The sequence below is a fragment of the Salarias fasciatus genome, chromosome 7 (genome assembly GCF_902148845.1).
Source record: "Salarias fasciatus chromosome 7, fSalaFa1.1, whole genome shotgun sequence".
Taxonomy (NCBI): Eukaryota; Metazoa; Chordata; class Actinopteri; order Blenniiformes; family Blenniidae; genus Salarias; species Salarias fasciatus.
In genome coordinates this window covers 25,956,534-25,982,491 of record NC_043751.1, presented here as the reverse complement: position 1 = coordinate 25,982,491, position 25,958 = coordinate 25,956,534, and the positions used below count along the sequence as shown (strand labels likewise).

At 45.2% G+C, this 25,958-nt stretch overlaps 1 protein-coding gene across 4 annotated transcripts in view; it reads right to left on the bottom strand.

Annotated features, from left to right (window-relative positions):
• Nucleotides 1-614: 614 nt before the first annotated feature.
• mob2a (MOB kinase activator 2a) overlaps nt 615-25,958 on the bottom strand; it is a 59,987-nt gene continuing 34,643 nt past the window's right edge. For 3 of the 4 annotated variants that reach the window (XM_030095577.1, XM_030095576.1, XM_030095575.1), the window contains exons 2-5: nt 7,628-7,788; nt 6,007-6,100; nt 3,132-3,256; nt 615-2,337 (exon numbers count right to left, since the gene is read on the bottom strand). In XM_030095577.1, coding sequence (XP_029951437.1) covers nt 2,024-2,337; nt 3,132-3,256; nt 6,007-6,100; nt 7,628-7,788 — 694 coding nt within the window. In that variant the 3' untranslated portion in view covers nt 615-2,023. Of the gene's footprint in view, nt 2,338-3,131; nt 3,257-6,006; nt 6,101-7,627; nt 7,789-14,677; nt 14,887-25,958 lie in introns of those variants that run through there. The other variant, XM_030095574.1, reaches the window with a different exon arrangement.

The window sequence follows — 25,958 nt, the reverse complement described above, 5'->3', positions numbered from 1 at the left end:
CAGGATTTCAGTTACAAAAAAAGAAAGTTTTGTTTGAAAGTTTTATCATTTGCATGGTGACTTGACGGGCCGGACTGTAGTCTCTAGCAGGCCGGTTTTGGCCCACAGACCTTCTGTTTGAGACCCTGGTGTAGCCGGTCAACACTCAGTGATTTTAGAAAGTGGTGTTAATAACTACTGATAAAAAGCCTTTTGGCATCGGTTTAAAATCTTTCCACGTTTACATTCACATGAATGCAATGATTGATTCAGCAGTTCCATCCGGCGTCATTTGGCTCAGTTTCATTAACATGTCAGTAAAGTATTGACCAGCATTTCTTAAGGCACCAGTCTGAAATGTTCTTTGTTTGAACCATCCAAAAGGATTTTAAGTTAAACTATGAGGATTAAATGAGAAAAAAAAACCTTTTACAAAGCTGTAAAAATGACTTATCTCAAACACGCAGACGTTTTGCAAATTAAGGTTAGAGGTCACAGACTGATCAAGCAGAAACAAAATCTTATTGTTGGCACGGGATCTGGCCTCATATGAAAAGTGACATTCATCTCCACCTCATTGTCCTTCATGCTTCACGCTTCTTCCACACCATCATACAGAAGACACGGAGTCCGAGTGGAATTTCTCTCTTTTATTAGATTATAATCCGCAGAGCTTAAAATATTAAATTGCTTTTAACTTAGTTAATAATTAAAATACATAAAAACAAGAGCCAGAACTGAAGAACCCTGCAAAAAATTAAAATAAATAAAAAGGAGAATTATAAATCCAATCCTCCTCCATACAGAGGCTATGTCTGACAGAACCCGCTTGTGATTCTTTGTACAGTAAAGTCCAAGCAGACTGTGCATTTTTCTATACATGTGTAATGATATCGCTGTTATCATTTCCCAAACTAACTTTCCTCTGATAATCTTTTTAAAAAGCAAACAAAAAAATTTTGTCTTTAAAGGGCTGGTGAAAAATAAAACTGAAGAGTTTTAGTTCTGCACTGGGAGTACTGGTGGCTGTGAAACAGCAGAGCAGCTTCGCAGAGCAGCTTCGCAGTGCCCCCCCCCCCCCCCCCCCCCTCTTCCTCCTCGCCGGGCCTGCAGACATTACCTCATGTCTTTGTCCTCCTGTGCTGCTGGAGTGAGTGACGGCGGCGGTTCGAGGGGCTGAGCACCGGCGGAAACAGCTCGCAGTCGCCTCAGTCTGTCTCAAACTATCCATTCTCTGATCAGATTCAAACGTCTAAACATACAATCGTCAGATTTCCTTCCCTGGTTTGCTGCCCTCTGCAGGTCGGCTCGTCTGTTGTGAACGTGAGGCTGACGGGACAGATCGCGGCAGGAGAGGCGACTCCTCTCTGGCAGCAGTGACGTTTTCTCTCAGGTCCTGAGTAGGAAGCGCTTTAATCACCCGCCCCCGACACGAACAACCCAAACAGTGATCGGCTAATATCGCCCCGCCAGGCAGTAACGAGGCCCCCGCTCGGCGCCCGCGGCCAAGCGGAGGCGCCTCTTTTCTCCACACGTTAACAACACTGTACAATAGTAGGTTGAAGCAAAGCAGAGCCCCCTTCCTGTACTGTATGTTAGGTAGAGGATAGAGGGGGGGGGGAGGCGCCAGACACGCCGCGCGCCCGCCCAAGAAAAACAAAACGAAAACTGAATAAAACTTCAACGAAAAGAAAAAGAAAATTAAAAACAAAACAAAAAAAAAAAACATACACATACGTTTTTTTGTTCCTAGTTTAAATTGCAGAGAAGACGGGAGGGATTTGCCCGTGGGAGGAACGCACACGCCAATTCCTGCTGGCGTGACAAACCCCTCCCCGCCACCCCAAACCCCCCCTGAAAACCCTAACCCCGCCCCCGTTTCCTTCCAGCTGGTCGGTTGGTGTCGTAGCGAAATATAAGGGTAGTGGAAGGTCTCTGAAGTCCTGCTCGCACCGAGGAAGGGGGCCAGGCCGGCGGTCCTGCTCTCCTCTATCTGATCTTCTATCACCCCCGGGGCCGCGCTCTGGTCGCCGCCGCCGCCCGCTCATCTCTCCGTCACGTGGTTTTGTGAAGAGGGGGAGGGGGCGGAGGCCGGGGCGGAGGGGGCCGGGGCGGGCGGCGGCGCCGGGGTGCAGAGGATTTCGGACAGGTCGTCCATGATACAGGTCTCCTTGGGGTCGACCAGGTTGAATTCCCTTACGAAAACGATGAAATGTGCATACAGAGTGTTCAAGTGGCCCTGCAGGTCCAGAGCCACCGTCTCTTTAAAGTGCGCCCAGTAGAGGTGAGCCAGCACGTGGAACAGGTACCGGCAGATCTTCTTTACCAAGGACTCGAAGGAGTTGGGGAACTCTTTGCCTGAAGGAGTGAGAGGAGGGAGGAGTTAAAGAAGAGGAAACATACCGCTGGAGACGCAGCTTCCTTCTTTCAAATGTTACTGTAAACTGAGTCAGTAGGAGTGACTCCTGTTCATTTATTCATGAATTTTTATATTTCATTCTTATTTATAGACACATTTCAATTTGAAGTAGAAAGTTTAGACTATAAATTATACAGAATGTAGTGAAGCATATAAATAAGAATCATTAAGAAAGTAAGCTTTTTGGAGGTTGTTCATAAAACAATGTAAACTTCAATTTAATGCTTTTGCAGTTTTTTGGGAATAAAACAAATTTTGAAGTAGTTTTTTCAATGTACTGTCAAACTATTTCACACAATGCATAATATAGGAAAATGTGGGATATGTTTTACCCTTTTCTAAAAAAATTAGAATAATGTACAGACAGTTAAGTGTTTTTAACTTAATCAAATATTATTTAAGGTCATACAGCATTAAAATATAAACAAATACATTATTTTACAACATCGACACCAAACTTCAAGTGGTGTACTTCATTTTGGAGAATTTATTCTGCAATCAAAGAAATATAAAGGAATTTTGGTTCAAGCATGTTGAAAAAGTTTTGAGAAAGAAATCAACTTTAAAGAAGAGCCTGTAGCAAAGTGTGAAATAAACCAAAATCTCACAGATTCCTCTCTGTCTTTCATAATATGTCCTATGACTTCCTACATGCATTGAAGTTAAAAATATGAAGTCTGCAGCTGAGCCAGCAGGGGGCAGCGCAGCGCCTCGCAGACCTGAACACACTCACCGTATTTAGTGGGAAAGATTTCCTCATCTGTAACCAGTTTCTGACAAAGACTCATAACAAAGTCGACGTATTGTGGAGCAGTGCACTTCGTCTTCTTCCCCCTCTCGTCATACCAGTAGTATATTCTAGAAGGAGAAACAGAGAGAGAGAGAGAGAGAATGTCAGCGCTTGGTTTTGTTTCCAAATAATGGAGACACAGCAGATAAAGGTCAAATCACACCACTGAGATCATTTGTGAAGATTGTATTGAGAGGAATGTTTTTATCTCACAAGGAAGTGTTTCCTGGAAAATCTAAAACAAGAAAACAGCACACAGAGTGACCTTTGGAACGACACCTGCTGTGGCCTCATTCTGGGAAAAACCCTGATGATAACTCAGCGTCTGCATCAAACATCCGGCGATGCTTCAAACTCTGCGTCTACACGTCCAAACAAGATCCCCCCCCGCCCCACCGCGATGCCCCTGAGCGCTTCATTTCCTGATAGAACCACGGTCCCTGCTGCTCGCGGGACACTGATCACCGACTTGGCCAAACATTTCCAGGGGGTCTGACCCAGACGGCCGAAAACTAAGTGGAAGGCTTGAAAACGCATTTAGCAAAAGGTCAAAGGGGAGGGGCTAGCAGGTCAGCAGACACCTCAGAGGGAGATGACGGAGCGGCGGGCGGACATCAGACACAAAGAGCCGAGTCATGGCCGCTGATGGAAGCCGTGTGTGCAGGTGTCGCTGTCTGGGCCGCCGCCGGGGGGGGGGCAGACATTACAAATTCTGAGGAATGCCAAAAAGTCCACATAAGTGACTGTGTAGGAGGGAGTTAGAGACCACAACCCGGACAGAATCTCACAACACTGACTCACACTGTGTGTGTGTGTGTGTGTGTGTGTGTGTGTGTGGGAGAGAAACTACAAAAATGGCTTCACTGATGCAGTCAGACCATATATAGCCTGAGGTCCAGCTGCAAACACCACTTTGATAAAGAAAAGCTTTCAGCTCAGCTATCACGAGAACAGATTGTCGCTTGAGTCCATTTCTGTGATAACTTGAAATTTACAGATGATTGTTCCACCCAAACATCATCCATGTTTAATGAGATAATGCTTTTAGCCGTTTTATTAAGCTCTTACAACCTTTCACTCCGTTTCCAAAGGAAGTCTGTGGACAAACTAGAAAACGCTCTAAAGTCCCATTTACAAGACAATTTCAAGTGAAAACTTCCGTCACGTTTTGGGCGTCACACATTTTTGAAGATGGCTCCCAAAGTGAAAACGCACATTTCGTAAAATGCTGCTACTGTTCATGCTCACCACGGCTGTAGTCAGTTATTAAGCTGACAGTCACTGTTATAAAAATCCAAGTCGGCCGTCTGACCAGACGAATTTCCATTCCTCATTAATCGAATCACTTTCAGCATTTCTGCCGTTTCCATGTAAACATTGTCTTGTGAATGAGGCCTGACGAAGAAGCTCAAGTCTTCAAGATAAAAACATTGGCCAATTTCCCAGGTCTGTTTCTCAAACCATCGCAGCCAGTCCTGTTTTCAGGCTGGACGCGGTTCCTGCTGCAGGGTTTCAACCCCAAGACAAGACAAGAGAGAGAACAGCCTTTAAAATACTTGTAAAAAAGAAAAAAACTGACTTCATAAAGAATGTGTGTTTCAGAAGCCAACGCTAATGAATGCTGCGCTCCACCCGCCTCCGCAAAACGGGTCTAAATAGCTACCAAATGGCTCCGTCCCCTCGTAGCTCATGGAAACTTTTCCTTCCAGAAATAGAGCGGCGTTCTGCCCCTGGGCAGGGGCAGCGGCGCTGCTGCGACTGTGGCTCAGCCGCTCTTCACCACAGAGGGGGGCGCCGGTGCCAGCTTCTGCACCGGCAGGAAAGGGCGGAGTGCAGGGTGGGCAGCGGGCGGCCAGGAAAGGTACAATCATGAATGGTGGGCGAGTATATCCGGAGGGGAATCAAACTATAAAGCCACTCTTTCCTATTGATCGTGACGTGAGCTGCTTTCTGCCGAGAGCATGTTGATGAGCTGCTGTCTCAGAGCAGGAAAAGCACTTCGTTTCCTCATTTCTCAGGGCGTGGGTTTACAGCCCGAGGTGACCGAAGTGGGAAAAAAAATCCACCGCTGAGTGAGAGGTGAACTCGTGACTTGCCTCTTTCTCACAGCAGAAAATGTCAGATTACTGTGGTTTGTCAACGGCCGTGCTGTTCGTCATTGAAGTCATCGTGATATTTTTTTTTTTTTTTGTGTGTGTGTGTCTTGCCCGGAGTGAGTGCGGGGGTGAGCCGCTGTTGTGACTTCTTAATGCGTGGCTCTACTGGTTTTTCCGGCCTTCAGAGACAAGAGCTCACATATAAAGACGTCACCCCGGCCCGACAGGGCAAACTAGTTAGTTAAACACCGACAGTTAAGCCACCTTCTCTGTCAACAAGGGATGAATGTGCTCCGATGGTTACAAAGCTGTGTAGGCTCTCGATCACACGGTAGACATGTTTTTTTAAGGTAACTAATCGTGACACATTTAAAAAAAAAAAAAAAACGACTGTCGGGTGCTCGTTTGGTTTGTTTGCCAGCGTGCGGAGACCTAATTCTCAAGTCTGCTCTGTTTGCATGTTTGGAGTGCAAATAGCTGCGATCCCGTTTCAGCAGCAGGACCAGGATTTCCTTTACCAGGACCAAATCTGACAGATGTGGACACAGACTAAACCTGAAAAGCTCATTAAAACCTGTTTGACATCAGTGGCGTCCTCTGAAAGCGGGCCGCTGCTGACCTTTGATGAATTAACCAACGGGACGGCGGATTTCTGATGAATTAACTAGTGGCGCTCGGGCAGGTGATCGATGAATAAACCAGCGCGGTGGGAGATAGCTTACGTGTTGCAGGCCGTCATGGCTTGACAGGTGTCCCCAGTGCAGAACTCTGAGATGGTGCTGTACTGCAGGTTGATGAGATTGAAGAATGTTGTCGCTGGGGAGAGAAAAAACAAAAAAAAACAAAAAGACATGAGTCTCAGATCAGGATGTGTGTTTTGGGTCACCTGCCTCACGGGACTAACACACAGCACGGTCAAACAACAGGCGGCCTGTTTGTCGTCACACATGCGCTGCTTCTGCTGCAGTTTATACAAGAATCAATGGACAGTCAGTCACATGCACACGATAATCCACCAAGTCATCCTTCAGCGGGCTTGGGAAAAGAAAAACAGAAAGGAGGCGGCAGCAGGTTTGTCATCAAAGTGAAACAGGTTTTTCAACAACTCCTTTGCTGTCTTTTTCCACTGTAAAACAAATTAAATGTATTCTTTATTCAGAAAACACACGTTTAACACGGAAAAATGTTTGCTTAGGGTGGAAAGCAAGAAGTATGACGATGTGAGGCTTCTTTTGGGTCAGGCAAGATTCCTTTGATTGCCATGTCATCTTTGACCAAAGTAGAAAGAAAACCACTAAATGTTCACCTTTTGACAATCAGACGCACTTAAAGATATCAAGTTTAATGATTGTGTTCAAAAATAAGCATTTTGTTGTATAATTACCAGTGACTGACCTCATAGAATAAGTGGAGTCATTGCGGGGAAAACGTTTTCTGAATTGATGACTCCGGTTCTCGGAAAGGAGCGGAATAAAGGACACATCAGGTGTCTTTCATTTAATGTTCACATGAAATAATTATGGAGGAACGGGGGAGGTTTTGAGACTTTTCTTATCCTGCAGTTTGTTAGGCTAGAACACAAACTACTGAAAGGTGAGGGCGGGGTCTGACTGCTGCCCTGTCCCACTGGACCTCACACACCGTTTCTGCTCATAAAGAAAGCCTTTCATTTTAGCAAACGTCTTCTTTGGTGGTACTGACAGAAACAACTCCATTAATCATTGACAGAGTTAATGAAACACAAATTGATGGAGACCTCAAAGCTTTTTTATTCTTCTTCGCTCCCAGAAAATAAAACCTAAGTAGTAGTTGTGTGCAAGTTGATACAAGCCGGAGAGCGTGGCTTCCAACGTCCAGCTGGAAAACACAGCGGCATGCTGAAGCATGTCCTGTCTGTTCTTATGTAACCATGTTTGATCTATTGGCTTAACATAAAAAAAACCAAAGAAGATTCCTTCCTTTCCTTTTTTTTTTTTTTTTCCCCTTCGCCTTGCAAACACCTGGCTCATTTGGATACGTAACCAAAACAAAGTCAAGGAGACGGACCAAATAAAGGCTCCCCTCGAGATCGATCAAGAAGTCAGTTTACTGAACTCCGGGAACGATGCTCATCGTGACGACGACACGTCTCTGTGAGAGTGAAACCAGCGTCCGGTGAGCGATGGTGTTTAAAGAAGCGGTCTGGGTGCCGTGCCAGGTCTGGGCCGTGTTCAGGGGCTCGGCCAGCTGGAACATCTTTTTATCTACTAATGACGAGAGCGTGCAGACTTGGACAATTTATGAATGTTTCCTGAGGAAACATTCATAAACTGAAGCGGTTGCTGTGTCTCTGAGGTTACTCACTGTTGCTGGCGAGCCATTCATTGAGGTCTATCTCTCTGGGCAGCACCACCAGTTCCTTGAGGTCAAAGTCCACCACTCGGATTTTTGTGAACTCCGGCTCCAGGTACTGCTTCTTCTCTTCTGCCGGAGGCTTCTTTCCATTTGGCTTCGTCTTCGACTTCCTGCAACACAGAGTTAAAGAGAAGACGCTATTAGCAGGGAGTCTCCAAGTAATGCCAACGGGAGCCAAACGCTGAGGATGACAAAGCAGCACAAGTTGGATCTGCAGTAAAATTCCACCGAAGAACAGAAAGAAAAAAAACCAAACGGTCTTTCTTTGGTATGCATTGAACGCTTTGCTGCATTTTCTCAAAGTTACAAACTTGACTAACACTCTTAACGGGCCAAACAAAGAGGCCTCAGTTGTGGCACCTGACCTGGAGCGCCGACCCCTGACCCAGTGTTAAGTCTATAGCTTCCACGCAGACAGCCGTCCCCGGAGCCTCCTACTTCCACTGCTAGATTTAGCACAGGGATGTCATATCGCACTCATCCTGCACTTCCAGTTCTCCAACCCCCCCCCCCACCCAGACTCCTGCTCCCCGTCCATCAGTGCTCGCAGTGTGAGTCAAAAGTCAAAGAGCTTGATGAAACCTCCCCTCTCAAATGTTCAGAGTTTGGACAAACAACACAGGACTTCATTTGTATTCTGTTCAAACATTTCTTCACCCTCAAACGGCTTCGTTTCTGTTCCCAAATTTTTTTTCCCCCCCACATTATTCCGCTCCCAGCTTGGCTCCGCTCCTGTTGTTTGGGTTTGTTTCAGGACAAGGGAGTTTCACTTTGCACCCTTCATTTATTGTGCTTTTGGTAAATCTCATTTCCGGCCTCTGTAGCACTCGCTCCGCCGTTCTCATCCTCCTCTCTCCACACCCTCTGTCTAAACACAATGATCCAGCCATGTGTTCTTGGCTCTCTTTCCACCCTTTTCCTTCCTATTTGCACTCCCATCGCAGAGCGACAGCAGCTCCTGGATGGAGGGAAGCTGCCGTAACAGCGTTCAACACAAAGGATCATAAACAGTCAAATCCCTCTGCACTTTCACGAGGTGCTCGCAGAGTTTATTGGAAGAAGAGACACTTTTTCTGCAGCACAACGGTATTAAACGAGAATCCGAAATGTGAGAAAGACTGTTAAGGAGAAAGAGAATGGAAAGGGGGAAAAAAGAGCTGCGGGGCAGAAAGGAATGAGGAGCAGGGATGGATCCACACAGGCCCAGCTGATATCCATGGGAACTAATAAACACTTTCAAAACATGACAGGACTGTGAGGCACGAGGCCTCCTGGCCAGATCACTCTGTTCAAAACCCTGAGCGCAGTTTAATTCCCTTCTCCTGGAAGCGTCGCTCGGCTTTCCTTCTCTGCAAACAAGGGAAGGCATGTCAACATGCAGATGCCAAAAGAGCCCACAGCGTTTTACTTTGTAAATATTTAAGATCCTTCATGAAGACTGTCTAATTTATCGGATTACTTGGCCGCAATCTGCTGATATAAAGAAGCAAATGAAGACGCAGACAACAACACACAACAACATTCGCTGGGTAATGATTCATCCAGCTGATTGGTTGGTCCTAACAAGCAGCACCTGAGCTTGTTTTGGCCTCATAAAAATCAAGGACACCGCGGATCACACGACTGGCTAATTATTAATGACTGGGCACTTTCTGTTTCAGCCGGTTCCTCTGCTCACGCTCGTATTTTCTTTACTAAAACATGCCCTACTTTGGACTTGCAGATATTTCTTTCCACTTTGTGGACACAAGATGACCAGTTCAAACATTTACTTACTAGGGCCTTTTTCCACAACAACGTTTCAAGTGAATCACATCATTTATGTTTTCGTATAAGAAAAAGTAAAAGAAAAAGATGTCTGTTTCAACAGAAATGGCCGTGTTGTAGTTAGCATGTTGAGCCAGATGACCAGGCTGGACTGATATTATGGTGACTGTCAACTTAAAAACTGCCACGTCCCAGGAGAATATGGACTGGGAGACCACACACGTGAAGAGGTATTTACTACAGCTGTGGTGCACGTGCACGGGGGCAGCGTTTCTGCCGTCTACATGGAGACACTGCAGCATTTTTTCAGAAAGTATTATTTTCCCAAGTTGACATAAAGATGGAGTATTTTCAAAAGTCGCATTTCAGGAGCTCTGCACACCGTTGTTGTCTAAACGGACACCCAAAACGCAATGAAGGTTTTGCATTTTCACTTGAAAACACGTGTAAGACCCTGAAGTCCACTCCACCACCCCTCAACCTATTAGCTGTGCTTTAATTATCGCTCCTTCTTTCCTCGTACATTTATAATTTCCTTCATGTGTTTGCTTAATAACATTTTTCATTTCTCCTTATCTCCGTCTGCTTCCTCCCTTCCCACCGTTCATGAGTGCACGGACAGATTCATGCGGTCTGTGTGGTTTTAAGCAGCAGGCTACATGTTCTGTCATGCGAAAGAGCTTTACAAGAGGAAAAAAAAAGGGGGCTTCATCTTAAAGATACCGTCAGCTCTCACAACTTTTCAAAGGCTTTGCAAAGCTGCCACTGGAAAAAAAAAAAACAACCTCCTGTGAAAGGATCATTCTGAAAACAGTCAGCTATTTCCTGCCTCTCTCTGTAATTTCATCATTTTCCATTAAAAAAAAAGCCTCCTCCACTTCTCGTGAACATTTGTGTGGTAAGGGGAGGTGAAAATCTGCAGCCATTAGTTTATTTTAGGAGAAAGAAAACTTCCTCTATGCCAGCACTCCTCCCCTCAGACGTACATAATCCATCTTCACTACAACACACATACACACACACACACAGATACGCACGCGCACACACACAACTTTGTCTGTTCTTGGTAAAGTTCTCCAAGGCAAGTCTTTGCCATAAAAGGCAGCAGAAGCCTTTTTCTCCTCACCAGATCAGGACAGATCAGGACAGGCTGAGCGTCAGGAGATGAGGAGAGCTGAAACATGTCTCCAGGCATGGGATGAGGGGGGCTGGTGAGGGTTGGGGGGCAGCCTGCCTGGCACCACAAGGTTTTCCTCCAAATTAGCAAAACATGACAAACCGCAAACAATAAATGTGGACATCTGATGTGTTTGGATGCACTAATTACTAGTGGAGGACATGGAGGAGCGTGAAGGCCTGACTGGGTTTATCAGGGCTGTATAGCTGGGCGACAGCGAGGTCAGTGAAGCCGTGGAGTGACTGACCACACAGCTGTTCAGCTCCGTCTGCCGGACGCTCGTCCGCTTTCCCTTTTCCTAGCAACACCACCTCCCCCACCGTCCAACCGACTTAACTACCTCTCCCCCCCCCCTGTACAGCATTAGAAGACATCAGCAGACACACTGTCTCTCTCACACACACACCTGTGCCTTCAAGCAAGCACACACACACACACACAGACGCTGGTCTCTGACTGTGGGCCCCCTTTCCCTTTCCGAGCCCAGCTGGTCACAACAGCTGTGTCACGAGTCCAATTCCACCACGAGAAAATCCAGAAGAAGCAAGTTCTGTCTGGTCTGAGAGGCTCTGTTTGCGTAAGCACGTGTGTGTCCACACAAGACTGTTCAAACACACTTCCCTTTGGCTTCGGACTGGTGCAAATATTAGCTGCTGTATGTTAGGTTGACTGCGGGCCAAGTGAGCGCCGAACGCACTCGCTCCTAAAATAAGCTTCGTCTAAGGAGGAGCAGGTACGCCACAATGCTGTCTCTTTTCCAGAACCTGCTTTCAATTCATCATGGAATCACATGGGGCCACATTACTGAGCTATGCTCGAGAATTAGCTGAACCGCTCTCTCTAAAATGCTACAATTAGCTACTAAATAGCTCTCCCCGTTTCCTTCCTGAAGACAGCTTCTCTGAATGTTTCTTCCATAATTGGTCGTTTCAACAATTGGAGATAAGATTGCATAAACTTCAAAACATTTTGTGTGATGTGAACACTACTCAGCTTTAAAACCTGTTGCACAAAGCTCCATGTAATGACTTTCCCCTGAAGCCTGTAGCTCCTGCCGAGCCAAACATTGCACAACGGTGGTTTGAATTGGTGCTCTGGATTGCAGGGGAATCTAGCTCTTGGCATATGGATGCAGTTACTGCAATCTGCTGCAGCACAAGCAATATACCCAGCATCTTTCTCCACGCAGCTGTTTGAGGATTCACATACACTGCAGGCTTTATAAGACCAAACTGGATTATGGAGAAAGAAAAACTAGGATATATAAAGAATGAGATTTTTCAACATATTTTTGTTTGTTATACTGCTTAAAAGTGAGGAATATATGTTCGTCTTATCACCACTTGACCATTTAACAACACGTTTTTATTGGAAAATAGTCTATATGGGTGTATTGTATGAGATTAGAAGCAACAAGCTGCACGCTGACCTGCAAACAAACCCGACAGCTTAGAAGAAAATACTGTTTAATGTCATCAGTCACTCTTTAGTCAACTGATTGTGGGATTCACACTGATGAGTGTCATAAAAAGATAAACAACAAGTTCGCAGTGAAAGAAGCGCTTCAATTTGGTAAGGACAGACACTTTGTCGTTTTTCTCCAAGGCCGCTGATCTATTTCAGGAACCAAAATGAACAGACTCAGAGACGCTTTTTCCCAAAAAACCACAAGCAGGCAGTCTGAGCTCACCAGAGTTAAACCACAGCAGCCATTACGGGGCTAAAAAGAGACAGAGCTAAGGATGGACTAAAACCCTGAGGTTCAGACGAGCATTGCTCAAGACTGAAGCCTAAACACTCCGAAGCTTCTGTGCATGTTCAGAACTGCTCATCAGTCTCAGATCTGGGGCGAAGAGATAAGGAGGGCATAATAAACACAAAGAAAGTGCAGCTGACACCACTTAATCAGATGGAAAAGGGAAGAGTACCATTAGTGCATGCCTTCATATGAGGAAGGTAATTCAACAACGGACGCTGCTTCGCGCAATTCTTCCCTTTCTCCTCCTTCCTCTTTTCATTCTGTGCTAAATCCCATTCAGTGGCTGGAGAATATCAAAGAGCCCCCCCACCAGCACCCCAACGGGGTCTCATCAACATGACAACACGCACGTGTGACAGGAAGCGGGGTGGGCGAGATAAGGCCAAGCTGCTGGCTAAGCACTTCGCAAATGTAACCTTTGCAGACAGAAGGTTAGTCCTCACACTGATGCGGCGTGATAAGCGGTGAACGACACAGACAATATGACCGGAGAGCTGAATGAGATTCCTCTGCACTCTGATCGATCCAATCAGTCCATCTGATTGTCTCCTGAATCAGATTGGGAAAACAAAGAGAGGTGTGAAACAAGATGAGGGACCCTGCTCAGAAAGCACGGTTAAGATTATACAAGGTTGCATGTTCAAACTCAGGGACTGAGGAAGCCATCCAAGCTGTCGAGTATAAGTATTCATTCCTGCTTCCAAGCCAAGGGTATTCAGCCGTTCACTAGAGGAGGAAACAGGTTAAAAGTGAAGCAATAAACAGGTCCACAACACCGCCAACACACTCATAAAACTCCAAACTATGCATCCTTGTTAACTTTGATGAAGTGTTTTTTGCTCAGTTTTTCCTCATGAATGCAAACCTCTTCGTCCCTCGCAGGCAAACACATTTACGGCGTATCTCCTTGGTGACCAGCTGATTTCTTAAGTAGTGAGGCTGAGCTCTCCAGGAAGGAGGTAACTTGTCTCGACTCGTCGCAAATCTTGCAATAGACACGACAAAGTACTGCATAAAAACACTGCACGTTTCAGCCGTTACACCCTGTTTGAAGTCTGCTAACAGGTCTAAAGATCTTCACCATCACTGTTCACATTTCACAAAGGAAAAAAAAAACAAAAAAAAACAATCGGGTGTAAGGCATCTGCCCCTTGGGCTTCGGCATGAAAAATACACCTCTGTCCCCACACTTGAAAGGTAAGCTCACGTCACAGCATTAACAAGGCAGTGTGTCGCCTGAAGGAACACACTCATAATGGCTGGATGTCTTCTTTACAGACTAGGAAAAACGCACAAGGCACAAGTGTGAACCAAGACTGCCTTCATCTGACATACTTCTGCAAGAATTTCAACCTTCGCGGGGATAAATCAAGACTGGGTTAGCCATTTATCTCATTCTGTGTGTCAAACTAACTCGCTGTCTCGATTTGGGTCATGCATTCTTTAAGAATTAAGATATTATAGTGCTTAGATAGTGGTCAAAGTATTTACACAGCAGATTTGGGTCAAATTCTCTGTAAATACAGAGAAACAATTTAGCAATGTAGGTTACAATTAAGCAGAAGTTGAATCAGACAGATCCCATCTTAATTTCTTTAATTCAAAATAACACTGAGAAGGTATGAAAGGTCTGATTATACCTGTGCTGTTCTTGTGCAATTGCAACAAGGAGAACTAATTACTACCTACTTTTCAGTACCAAATACTCGGTGATTTTCAGATAATTTCCGCTTTAAGTTTCCAAGCTTACAGGCTCCTAAATAATTTAAGAGGCGAGATGACGAGACAGTGTCACGTTTCTCCTGCTCCTGTTGAGTCTTGTTAAAGAGCGATAGATCTGCAGGAGGAGGAATGAGGTTTTCAGGCTACACTGCCCCCTTCACCCCCAGCTGGTAATGTGCTGTGACCCCGGAATCAAAGAGGCTCGCAGCACTTTGGAAATTACTGCAGAGAGAGAGAGAGAAAGGCACGGACGGACTGGAGTTACAGCGTCTTTACACACGCATTAATCACATCTCAGCGCGGGGTGTCAACTTCTAGGATACAAAACTAAGCAGCGAAATATCTTAGGTCTGTATTAATACAGTAGGTTCGATTAAAAAAAAGTAAATAAGACTCGGAGAAATCCACATTGGCATGCGTAAGCGCGTGCGTAAAAACAAGGAGCGACATTCATCCGTGGCGCGTAAAAGTTCCAGAACCTAAAGACTTTAACGAGACTCGTTGTAAAAAGTTTCACAAACACACGCATTGCAAACTCAATCACAGCAAACACGTAGTCACATTCAAGCGTTACCTCAGTACTTTTCCGACTGCCTGGAGCACCATTTTGCAACTTAGTCCGTTTTTGGAGTTTCTCTGAGAGTGCATATCCGTCTTATCTCCAGAAAAGGAGCTATAATCTCCGACCATAGCTTAAAGCACGAAGAGCAGCCGTGTCGGTGCGTCTCCTCTTCGGTCTGCGCAGGGAAAAAAAAAGTAAGAAACACCGCCGCGGCTCCGTCTGTGTGGAGCTCTGGCTCACTGTACCGGGGAAAAAGAAAACGCTACACACTCAGAGTCCCGCCCCCACCGTCGACTTTCGTCCAATCAGAGACGTCAAAAGCGCGGAGTGGGCGGACCCTTGTGACGTCACAGTCTGTCCATGTGGACGTGCCATGGGGCGTCTTCCCCCCCCCCCCTCCGGTGTAGTTACAATGTAGCAACAGGTGGTCAAGCTAATAACAATGAAACAAAGGTGTTGCTACATTTTATAATCCTGCTGCAATATTACAGGCCTAAACACGCATGACCTTGACTCCAGCAGTTCAAAACAAATAAATCTCAAATTACTCATTAACTCAATGCATTAAGACACGTGAGTAACACCCAACGTGGACAAACACACTGTAAAGGATTTTCATTTGACAACAACTCATCCACCTGAGCTTAATCCTCCACCTGTGACGACAATGACGAGACCGTGAGCTCAGGAGATCCGGGAATCTTTTATAGGGCTTTTCCTGAAGAGTAAAGATAAGGAGAAGGGGATTTTGTTTGATCGACAGTAGCAGTGTCAAAAACATTTTAGTTCAGGGGCCACATCAGCCTCATTTCATCCCGTGAGAGCCGGATTGGTAAAATAGCATCATAATCACCTGTAAGTTTGAAGAAAATGTCTATATTTCCTCAAAAAAATAAGCCTTATATTTGAGATCCCTTATCTATATAATGAAACTTGCTTTGAAATAGATTGAAGTAACACTTAAGATGCTTCAATGTGGGATTTAAAAAGGAACTACCAGTCTGTCGTCAAACTGGATCGTATTGGGTTTACAAGATTAAAAGTACAAAAAAAAAAAAAAAAAAGGACAAAAAGCTTGAACTCTTATCATTTTATCATTTGGTAACAATGTAGAAGTGAGTATTTAATTTGATGGCTAATCGGAAGGGCTATAAAATCAACAATAAAAGTGGCTCGTTAAATTATCACGGTGAGAAAAACAAGTATGGCTGTCTTGTCAGGGAGCGTCTGTTTGAGAACCGGTGCCACGCAGTACGGACTGCGAGGCCACATTCCTCCAGTTGTTTCTGAACTTCACCTGGAGTCCAGTTATGACAGGCTGGCAGCAGTCAGGCGTGTTTAAACATGACTGCCAAAGCCTGTTTGAGAGGCGAAAAGAGCATTTGTTAAAAGCGTGGAATGGTTTCTAGCCAATCACTTTGAGTAATAAGCTGAGATGTACTTGACTGAGAACATTATCAATTCAAATTAAACTGCTTACAAAAAACAAAACGTCTCAAAATGAACAAGGGGAAGCAAAAAGTGACTACTTGAAGACGCTCCACTCGTGAGAAGATTACGAGTATTACCCAATTGTCATTCCCTGGCTGTCCTGCCCTCTAATTACTGCCTCTCAACAAACATCCCGTCTTATTCTGGCTTCACACATTTCTCTGGCCTCTTCTGCTTTGTCTCATGTCGTCTCACTCTTCCTTGCATCGTTATCACCACAAGTTAGCAGCAAGCTGCAGCATAGATAGACAAATACATTACTAATTCTGAGGGAAATTCAAGTTTTCAGCAGCTCACATGCAACAAAAAAGGAAAGACAAGAACAAGAGAAACAGGCAGGTTAGTCACCAGACTGACAATAACAATACAGAGAGCACTTTTAATTCTAAATCTATGGAATATAATACATAACAGAACATTTCTTATTCCAAAATAAGAAGAACTACTAAATTCAATATGCATTATTTACACATTTTAAGGAAAGTTAAGTGCAGCAGTATACATAAGGCATAACACGAAGAAGAGCTGTAGTGAAGCACAGAAGCGTAGATGCGAGCAAAAACACAGTAATCTGTGGAATCTGTAGAGCTATGTGCACTGCTGAGAGCGAGTGGTCGTGTGACTGAGATAAAAGACTGAGGTGTTTTGTGCACGTGGAGTGAAATATGCGCGCGGAAAAGTGGATTTTCAGATATGTTAATAGTTCATGTAGGATAACTATATCTAAAGAGAGAGAGCGAGAGAAAAAAAAAACAGCAAGACGCAATGGACGGAGCGTCAGACGGGCGCCTGTCTGCACCCTCATCCTGCATGACTGACGGTCGTCGTGCACGGTGCACGCTGAACTGGAGTGTGGTGGGTGGAGATGTACGAGCGAGGGGCCCCAGTGAGGGGGCCGCCGCTGTACCAGCAGTGAGCGAATAGAGGGAAAGTGAGACCAGAATGGGGCACCGACTGTTCCCCTGGTGCTAATTATAGCATCAGCCCGCCTGGCCCTGGCCATAAAGAATTAAAAAAAACAGAGCAACAGGAGGGCGGGGCGGAAGAACGCGCAGTGTGTGCATTCATGGGTATGTACAGATAGGTGAGAATAGTGAGGGGGAGGTAAAAGCACACAGCCAGATGTGGGGGGTGTTTTGTGGGGACGATGTTATGAAGCTCATTTGTCAAAGGAAACTGTAAACAGACACTCAAAACGCCACACAAGTTTTGCGTTATCACTTGGAAACAAGTAAACAGGGCCTCTGACTGAATAACCCTGCTTTCTGTTCCTTCCTGCAGGTTTCTCTCTGGGACTTTTGTCCTCATTCTTAAGATTTAATTTAAATATTCAGTGCATGCCATGTATTCAACTCAAAACTGGCTGAAAAATTGGGCAAGAAGATGAAATACATCCTAATTATTTTTGCACTACTTACATAAAAAGTTATTAGTTGAATAAATTTGCTGTCAGTGATTTTGAAGATGTTTTTTTTTCCCCCCAATCCACTAACACAGGCCTGAATGTTGATTAATTGATTTTAAGAATTCAACTAATACGTAAATACAGTGTAAAATGTCTTTTTAAATGTGTGTGAAAACAAACTTCCAGGGATGATCCATGTGACAGAATCGCAGATGTTTTCACAGCAGCAAAAGGACAGGGGGAAAAAAAGGTGTGTCGCCGAGGCCAGTCATCAAAGACGGGAGGAGGATATAAATTAGTAGGACAGCTCTGTTAACAGAGCGCACAGTGTGATTACTGCAAATGCTACAACTCCTGAAGACCAGAGCCAAGTTCCTGAGTCTTGTCGCTGCTGATAGCGCCTATTTGTTTACTCGGGGAATGTAAGTTGTTCCTTCTCTGACGCACTCGATCTTGAGTTCAGATAGTCTTGGTGCTTTGCAAATGTGACTAATTTTAACCAAGCTGATAAGAGGTTGTGGAGCAAACGATGGTAAAATGGAAAACCCCGATTTATCACCAAGTCCAGTGCCATTCCAACGCAAGGCCTGTGTCTTCGGCTCAGTCTTACACTGCTGTTAAGGTGGCTACATGCATGCCCGAGAAAACAGAGTGTTGCTGTAATGGAAATCCCATGCTCAGGGAACTTTCCATTAATTTGCTCCTCACTATTGGATCCGTGTGGTCACTGAAAATAGAAAACATCCATTCAAGATCACTGGAGCCTGGCCCGGGCCTCTGGAATCGCAGCTAAATTAACATGAACAAAGTGCTGGAGCGACTCAAGCGTGAGCCTTAGAGAGCAGGTGATGTCGAACCTAAAAATGAACAATTCTTCCATGAAATGGGCAGGACGCAGTCACACCTGCATTGTGGTTTGTCCGGTTATGTCTGTAGGTGGAGACGAGAGATGAAGCCACTCGGCTTGCAACAAGTCGGACCTTTCTTATACAACGTCTGACGTTCACGGAAAATAACGGCCGGATTCCTTCGTCTGGCAGTCTGAGGTTTACCCTTTCTTCTCCGCTGACGTCAGAGACAGTTTTCTTTCCAAAGAGCAGACAAGACAGAGCATCACTCCTTTACTGCCTGTTGTCACCAAACCAGATGTTACCTCAAGAAGCATATTAGTGGAGCTACAGTACGTACGCTCGGCTGCTCGCAGTGAGCCCGGCTCGAAAGTATGACCAAGTTTTAAACCTGCTTTCCTCTTACATACTCATTTCTCTGTGGGCTAAACTCACTTAGAGCTACAATTAAAATAGAAAACCAATGTTACATAAGATGCTCTGGAGAAAATTAAGGATTTTTTTCCATACCAAAAAAAAAAAAAAAAAAGAAAGAGAGAGAGCGCGACCATGAAAGTAAAAAACACAGAATGAACATTTTAGATTCTACATTAACATCACCTTGAACTTCAAATGTTTAAACCATTTCAAAAGCTGATAGCTAAATATCTATTTACAAAGCATGGTGTGCATTAAGAGAGGTTACTAAAGGTTACAAATGTAGTTCAGGGAAACACTGACCTCATTGGCCGTGGCAGTGTCGACACGTTTAGCCTTGTTTTGATGAAGGAGAGGAATGACAATAAAGGTGGATAAACAAAGCAATAACTGATCGCGCCCGGTGATAAGACGAGTAAAATAAGCACTGCGGTTAAAGAAGAATTGCAGAAATTCATATCGTTGCGGCATTGACGTCACAGCTCACGAGTTAGGAGACGCTGCCAAGCAGGGTGACTTGTCATTTTGATTTGATGAGCGAACGAGGAAGTTCGTATCTAGCAATCAAACGAACAATTAAAACTATTAGAAAAAAAAGCAGGCAGACACCATTCGTTAGAGCAGTTCAACATTTTGGACAAAAATCTGTTGGACTCAGTGCTGAGAGATTGATGACTGGACCGACAGGTTGAGTCTGAAAGTCAGTGGACATTCCACCCATTTAAGACAAAGAAAACACTGATTTCAGGCCGGCAGCACATGAGTCACAACCGGAGCAGATGCGCCTTGGGCCCTGGCAACAGCCCAGCCCAGGACCCCGCCGGAGCGACCACCCGGCCAATCCGAGCCGCGATCCCGGTGACCGACGGGCCAGGCACCCAACTGTGGGCAGGCCCAAACGAATAAATACAAATCAAAGCAGCTCCAAGTCACTCCGCAAGACCTGTTGGCATTGCATTCTGGGTGTGTGGGAGTGTGTAGTGTGTTTAGGTAAGGTCTTAGCCAGAGAAAACAGTGCAGACTGAAGGTCTTTAGAGTCTGTGGGCTTTTTCTATAGGCCCTGATAAAGGTCAGCAGGGCCAGAACGCTGAACCCAGCGAACTCGGTCGTGTTATCAAATTCCTAAATTAGACAAAACAGAGCTGTGTTTGTGTTGTGTTTGTTTTGGATTAGCTACAAAAATATAAATATGACAAAAAAAGAAAGTGGTTTCACATTATCCTCCTAAAAAGGTAAATAAAAAGCACCGTAGAGAGACAACCGATGAATAAACTGTAGACCATTAACACCTTCAGGGTGTCTGTCTGTGCAAGAAAAAAAAATAGATGAATAGACAGCTTCAAACTTGCTAAAGTTGCAGAAGCCTTCTCTCTGTTGAAAAAGTAGCAGCTGCCTGCAGAGACTTCATGAACCCTTTCATTTCTCTATAAAATGTATTCACGCCTACCTCCGTCAGATTGGCATATGCACAGTGCATGAAGTGCCAGCTCTTATTACCGCGCTTATATAACTGCTAATATGGAATACACTGCAGTGCACACAGCAAAAGTCATTAAAAAAAGACATTAAAAGTCAGTAAAGTCAACTTCTGCAAGCTGCACTACATTCTGGTTATCCTCTCCGTCCCACTTTTACAGCGTTTCTCACTTTGCTGGTTCACTCCCTTTCTCATTTTCCCTTTGCTCGGCATTCCTGACGGGGAAGGGCTGCATGCAAAGACATGCTGCCGCTCTCTGAACACACAGCCTGGCTAAACAAAAGGAGACATGAGGAGTGCTGGGAAGCGAGAGCAACACAGAGAGCGAACTAAAACAGGTCAAGAACATGGGATCTGAGTTACAGATCTCAGTTTGATTTGACGGGGTTTTACTGGTTGGGGAGGTAAAGGCTTGCTCTTCATGAGTGGGCACATTTGTCGTCAGCCTCATGCTCCATTTGACGGCAGCTATGGGATCGAGGGAAAATACCTGAATGACTAATCTGTGCCGCATCCTCAATCCAATTAGGAGTCAAGTTAAGCCAGATTGTGAAATGTGTCTGCAAACTTCATTGCACTGAGGTGATCTCAAAAGTAGAAAAAAAAGAAGCATGTGGTCAGGGAGGGCTTTGACAGAAAGAAGAAAGGAAATTAGAAAGACAAGATCCACAAATGTATGATTCTCACTCTGGGTGCCACGTAGATCATGTCAAGAGGAATGATCCTGGATGAACCGAAGATGAGGTGAAAAAGATAAGAAAGGAGGCGTCGGCCGAGGTTAGTTGAGAGAGGGAGCATCGGGGAAGTAATAAACAACTGAAGAAGCATCGTAAAAGAAAGCCAAACATAACTTTGGACGAGAGGAGGAGAGAGAGCGTTTGGATAGGTGTGGGAGGTTGTCACAGCATGCCCTGGCCGCCCGCCGCACTCCTCCTCCCTACATTCCTCCGCCAGGGAGAGTCTCTATCCATCCCATATTTCGCCATTTCGGCGGCCAAACACCTGCCAGTCAAGTGTAAGAGCCTGAAGACACAGAGCAGGTATGCACCTCCTGCTCAAGTGCAAGGTCTGCTCCGATATGAGGTTCAACGGCCTGGCGGGGGTGAAAGGTCAGGGATTAATGGACCAGGTGCAGGAGACACAAGGTGATCTGCGGCGTAACCTGTGACACGCTGCTGCATTGCAGGTGTTCATAACAGTCGCAGGATGAATACACCCTCAGGCCTGCAGGTGAAACGAGCAAGAGCGACGAGGTTTTTGTTTCTTCCCGTTAACAAACACTCAGTCAATGTGAAAATAATCATCTGACACGGGGTGAAACAGAGCAGGAGCAAATCTGAGCTGTCACAGTGGAGAGAGGCGGCCATCAGTCAGGGAACCTGAAGCTCGGAGGGAATGTGAGTACAGCCTGTAACTGTCTGTAAAGGGTCTGTAAAGATTTATGAAAGGCGTGTGTGTGTGTGTGTGTTGTGTGAACGATAAAACTGAAAAAAAAAAAACATCTGAGAAAGTCGACAACCTTACACATCAAACTGCATCTCTCCTAATCTTCAAAAGAGGACAAGAATGCGTCTTTTCCTGGGAAGAGCACGATGACCTTGGCGCCGATGTTTGGACACACACAAACTAAACTTACTGATTTCCCAAACTGGAGATAAAATTCTGAACATTTCTGAAGCGAACGAAAACATTACCTGCAGATTAGAGCTGCACTGCAGCACAACAACATGTGGGCCGCTCTGGCACCGGAGTCTGGCTTGTGGAAGAGGAACATTCCTGGTTTCAGACACAGATATGACTCAGGTGTGAGATCAACACCGCCATCTACTGCCAGCAAATGCAGGTGAGCTGCATAGAAAGCTGCACTAAGGATTCTTCTTCCTTCGCTGGAAAAAGGCCCTCTCAGTGCAAATACTGTCTGAAACTTACACAACTTTCCATTCCACTTTTCCACTCTAGCATCTATAATAAGGGTGTGGATGCTCGGCCATGTGTGCTGCGTTTGTGACACGCACGCCGGCATCCTTCAAAGAACGTAAAACTTAATGAGAGTTTTCTTTCCACTACTGTTGGAGTTGAGTAAAAAAAAAAAAAAAAAAAATATGTCAAGAGTGGGACACAAGTGTGTAGCCATGGTGCACTGTGTGCTAAAACCACTAAACAGGGATACGCAAAGTTTGAGGGCCAGTTTGTGACGTAAAGAGGAGGTGCAAGGAGAAAGAGGGGAAGCAGTGCGGTCAGACATGGGCTACTGTTTGCATAGGAGCACAAGAGGGGCTCTGTGTGTGTGTGTGTGTGTGTGTGTGTGTGTGTGTGTGCCCTGTACCGAATGAGGTGCAGGGAGCTGGACGGAGAAGAAACAGCATCATGGAAAAGGCTCAGCGTAGCCTCTGTTTGCGCAGGATGTACGTGCGCAGGGTGGAGCCTGACGGGAAAGAGCGCGCGGCTGCAGGCTGAACAGGGCTCTCTTTTCATGGTGCGAGAGGAGAGAAAAGTTATTAAATACAAAAAACAAAATGAGTTGCCTTCATGAGCATCAGCACTCGGCTGCATGACAGAAGGGGAAAGATTCTTAGGCCCTGTTTATACGGCTAAAGGTTTCAGTGGCTCATGTAAACGGACACTGAAAAAAAACTATGAAAGTTTGGCATTTTCACTTGAAAATGCAACTTTTTAGAATGGTTCCAGTGGCTCCCCGCTGTTGTGTAAATGGGCAAAAACACAACTTTCTGGTAACACTGGAGCTCTGCCCTGTGTGGATGGCAAAGACGTTGCTACATGTTCCCATGTAAACGGACATAGTTTTCAAAACGTTGCTGTGTAAAAGTAAAACCTTTCTGAAACGTTGTGTAAACGGGGCTTTAAAGGGTGAAACAACAGTCCTGCTGAAGCAGAGTACAGATGTAGCCTCTGTTCACAAACTTAGACAAAACCCAAAATAGCACAGAAATCTGCAGACGGAGTCTTACTTGCGAATGATGTCGAGATAAGGCAGAGGGTTCGGGGTTGGGGGCTTCCAGCAAAGTTTTTTTTCTTCATTTCTACTCTAAGTCTGTGCCTGCCCGCCCTGATCCAGATCATTACCTCCTAAGTGAGGGCATTTAGTCACAGATTTCCGACTGAAGGGAATGTGGACACATGTAACCTTATAGCGTTTCCGTGAACAGACATACACCACCCAACGGAGGTTATATAACCGACCCCACATACACGCGCGCGCGCGCACACACACACAATGTTCTCTCAAGGTGGATATTTAATGGGTGCTCAGAAGTCATACTACACGACTGATGTCGAGAAAGGTGTTCATCTATATGTTCTACATGTCATCTGTCACAGAGTGGAAGACATGTTATGCGACAGCTGTGTGAAAAATGCTGAGAACTCCAACAAAATAAAAACATAACTGACTGAGCTGCACCCCCAAGGGCAGGCTGAACGTCGCTCGGCTCGAATAACGATTTAAAAAGCAGCTGATAGCATCAACGCACTGCCGTGTGCATTATTCTGAGCAGACATCAGTGTGTGTGCTGGGTGTATTACATAACGCTGCATTCCCTCCACCTGTGAGACAGAAACAACAATAAACAGATGTGAGACAAAGAACAGGGGGTACTGAAGGGGGGAGATCATTCCCAGAGGAAGGGTTTTCATTTCAGCCGACAGAGTTCGGCTCCATCTGACTCTCTGGCATGTTTGATTTAGCATTTCACGTCACTGCAGTTCTTCAACCCCGAGAACGTGGAACAAGCTGACCTGGTCCAAAGTCTCTGAACTGGAGCTACTGACTGTAAACACGGAGATCAGATTCATACTTCGTCATTTCTCTGAACTATGTTTTGAGGTTTCCTTTTTTGAGGCATTGAGGCAAATGCTAACATCACCGCTCAGCTCAGGCCTCAGTGTTGTGTTGCGTCTGCTACTTTAAAAAATCTGTACACAATTATTTAACTATCAACATTTCAACTTTTTTGTATTTTCTTCAACACAGATCAGCACATATTGATTAAAACTACTGAATGAACCATACAAGTAATGTGTTTGTAGCAGTGAAGGCTGAACAACAGAAGCTGGATCTCTCAGTAAAAATAAAGGAGCTGGACTGCACGGTGGTGTAATGTTCAACACTCTTGCTGAGAACCATTATTTGCAAAGACTTTTGGAAACTTATCTTCAGCTCAATATCGACATGTGCAGGAAATGATGTTTCCATGCACTCTGCATGTCAACATATCTGACAAATGGGATGCAGTCTGGCTTCTAAAGTCGGTTTACTTGATTTACTTTAAATGTTATTTTTAAGGTGTGAATATCTCTGCGTGCATCTTGTCTTCTTCCAATAATCAGAATCAGCCCCAGGACTCCGACACCTTAAATTGGACAAAGAAAGGTGGATGAATGAAGAGAATCGGACTCGCAGCACAAGACTGCCACCCAATGCAGCAAATGCAGCATTACCTCAATCTCACATGCTTGCATTTCAAACTGAATACTATAATAAAAGGAATTGTCATTACATTTGTTTGTGTCCTCAGAAGTGAATCTTCAAATGCATCACTCACGTCCTCTGTTGACCATTAGAGCCACAAACGATGTGGGCGTTTGAGAAAATCCCACACAGTTGGATTCTGTGTCTGTCCTCTACGAATGAGAGTGTGAAAACATTACATATCCGCCAGCTTCGCAGTTATTTCAGGAGCATCTTTCAAGTTGTCACCACAAGAATCCTTAAAAAAAACCTTCCTCCTCACATCTGCAGCACTGCTTATCACATCAGCTGCTGTACGGGCAAAGGAGGAAAGAGCAAGGACATTATCAGAACAGTACAGTCAATACTGCTCCACGCACACACACACACGCTCTTTAAGTTCACAAGGTGCTTGCATGAAAACGAGACAGTTCAATAGACCATTCTTTCTCATTGAATCAGTAATCATTTGTGGATGTGGCGACAAACAAGCAACGGCAAAGAACAAAAAAAGCTTCCTCAGTATTGAAAGATTGTTCCCTCGCTCAGAAATTCAGTCAGGAGCAAGAAAAACAAAACAAAAAACCCACCTCCCTGATGACTAGACGAGATCGGCCCGCCATCTGATAGCAGAGGAAACTCTGCTCCATTGTGTGCTTTTGATTAACTCCGAGGGTGATGAAGGCACAGGAAGCAGTCACACCCAGGCACATGCACAGAGGTGAGGAGAGGAGAGGAGAGGCGATAGTGATGGAGGTCAAAAGAGCAACGGGCTCCGATGGTGACGGTGATCACGAGCGAGTCGGCCGTCCCTGAAGGACACCGTGCTCCGCGAGTCTCGAACTCTCGTTAACCTCGAATCGGCTTAAAGCTGTACAGACTAAGTTAATGCAGGAGTGTGTTTGTGAGACCAGAGAGGAAGTCTGATCTCTCCGAGGAGGACGCTGGGAAGGAAGGCAAGGCGTGCTGGAAGCACCGGCGACATCCACCCATAGCAACAGCTCGAAAACAGAAGGCAGCGGCGATCAGAGAGCGGTTATGTCACACATGAGCTGAGGTTCGCATTTTCTTCACACCCGAGTTCTTCTTCTTTTTCCAGTAATTAGCGACGACGGCGGATCATGTAAAGGTGTCAGTGTGTTTAAGTCTCAGGAGGTTAATCAAGAGGAAAACTGTGTGCTCAGCCA